The sequence below is a fragment of the Lasioglossum baleicum genome, chromosome 18 (assembly GCF_051020765.1).
Source record: "Lasioglossum baleicum chromosome 18, iyLasBale1, whole genome shotgun sequence".
Taxonomy (NCBI): domain Eukaryota; kingdom Metazoa; phylum Arthropoda; class Insecta; order Hymenoptera; family Halictidae; genus Lasioglossum; species Lasioglossum baleicum.
This window is the reverse complement of record NC_134946.1, coordinates 1,140,469-1,142,044: the sequence shown is the minus strand read 5'-3', so window position 1 is coordinate 1,142,044 and position 1,576 is coordinate 1,140,469. Positions and strand designations below refer to the sequence as shown.

At 40.8% G+C, this 1,576-nt stretch overlaps 1 protein-coding gene across 1 annotated transcript; it reads right to left on the bottom strand.

Annotated features, from left to right (window-relative positions):
• Nucleotides 1–322: 322 nt before the first annotated feature.
• On the bottom strand, nucleotides 323–1,297 carry LOC143217821 (uncharacterized). The gene has a single exon (XM_076442461.1). It carries the CDS (start codon nucleotides 1,295–1,297, stop codon nucleotides 323–325), a length of 975 nt encoding a protein of 324 aa, XP_076298576.1.
• Between the last annotated feature and the right edge of the window lie 279 nt (nucleotides 1,298–1,576).

Genomic DNA, 1,576 nt, shown 5'->3' with positions numbered 1-1,576 from the left:
ACACCTCTTACAACGATATGGATAAGAACCATGAAACACGTTCGAGGGTACAATCCTACATGCGGCAAAAAAGGTAAGGGGGAAACTCTATACCACTCTGAAAAAGTGAAGTAGAAATTCTCTCGATGCATGTAGGATTGTGTTCAGCTGTTTCCCAGCTTGACAACTCCGCATCAGCAGCGAAATAATGCTGTTACAATTCAATAAATATGAGTTTAATTGTATGAGTAGGAGCAGGAGGATTGTTTTTTAAATAAAAAAAGATCTTTCACATAATTTTTTATATGATAAAGTATATATTTTTTTATCTGTACAAGCGTTTCTAAGTAATTTTTCGAACAATGTTCGTCAGTGGATTGTATTCCATGATGCGGTCATGTATTATTAAGCAGTAGGCTGTTGTCGATGGGGGGACGTCGGTTCGACATTCAAATTCGATTCGCACGTCAACCGTAGCATTTTTTAACACTTCGTTTTGTCGGGAACAATCGACAACGACGAGCGGACCGTATTGCAAGAAATCCGTGACGTCGAGTAGCGCTTCACCGTTTCCATAGTATGATTCTTGGAATTTTGCATACATGTCATAGAGCAACGCGTATTTACCTTTCTCGAAATCGATATTTAGATCATCGTACGGATAGGTTTCCGAGTTCAAGTAAAGTCGAATATTTGTCAATGCGCAATGATCGAATCGTGTAGCCGTTTTCGTTAAGTTGTTCTTTCGATTGGTTTGCAAAGCGAATATCACGTATCGCGGTTTTTCCATTTGTAGAGCCGTTTTTATCGCCCATGTATGCTTCGTAGTTGTCAGTAGTAGAGGATATTCGTGCAGATCCCACGATCGAAAGGTCATGTCGATCGGTCTGTCGCTGTCTAAAATCTGTAGCATGGACAGCTTATGTACTTCATCCAATGTGACGTGAGGCATTCGCCATTGAATTTTGTATAGATTCAGAATAGGTTTCGCGTTGTTGGAAGGACTGTACAACGCATTCGCGTCGGTACTCGAGCGAATCAAAATTAATTCGTGCCGAGCATTTATCACGATGCGTTTGTAGTCTTCGCAGAAGCCTAATAAAACGCTCATAGGTACGCAAAAGTTGAAATATATTGCAGCCGTGGCCGTTGCAGTCTGCTTCTGTCCATCATCACCATACAGCCAACCAGCGTTGGACAATGCGCTGCTTCTCGTTATAGACAGACTCACATAATTCTTCAAAATTGTCGTCGCGCCAGGATTTCTGGACCGATCAATTTCCACTCCATTCAATTCATAGCGTATTTCCTCAAACATAAACGCAACAGTATTGTTCTCGAGAGTTGCCGTATCGATGTGGGATTCTCCTTCAACCGGTAATTCGAGTTTTCCTGGTAAACTAAGTTTTCCCTCAACGTATAGGAAATTTTTACATGGGAGCGTGTATAGTAGGGTGGACCTTATTTTTTGACCAACGAATTTTTTTCACGACGCCCCCCAGAATGGTTCTCTTTGGTGAGAAAAAAATTTGTGCAAAATTTAAGATCGATCGGATAAAAGGATCACGTGGCGCATTTAAATTGAAAATTTTGAAAT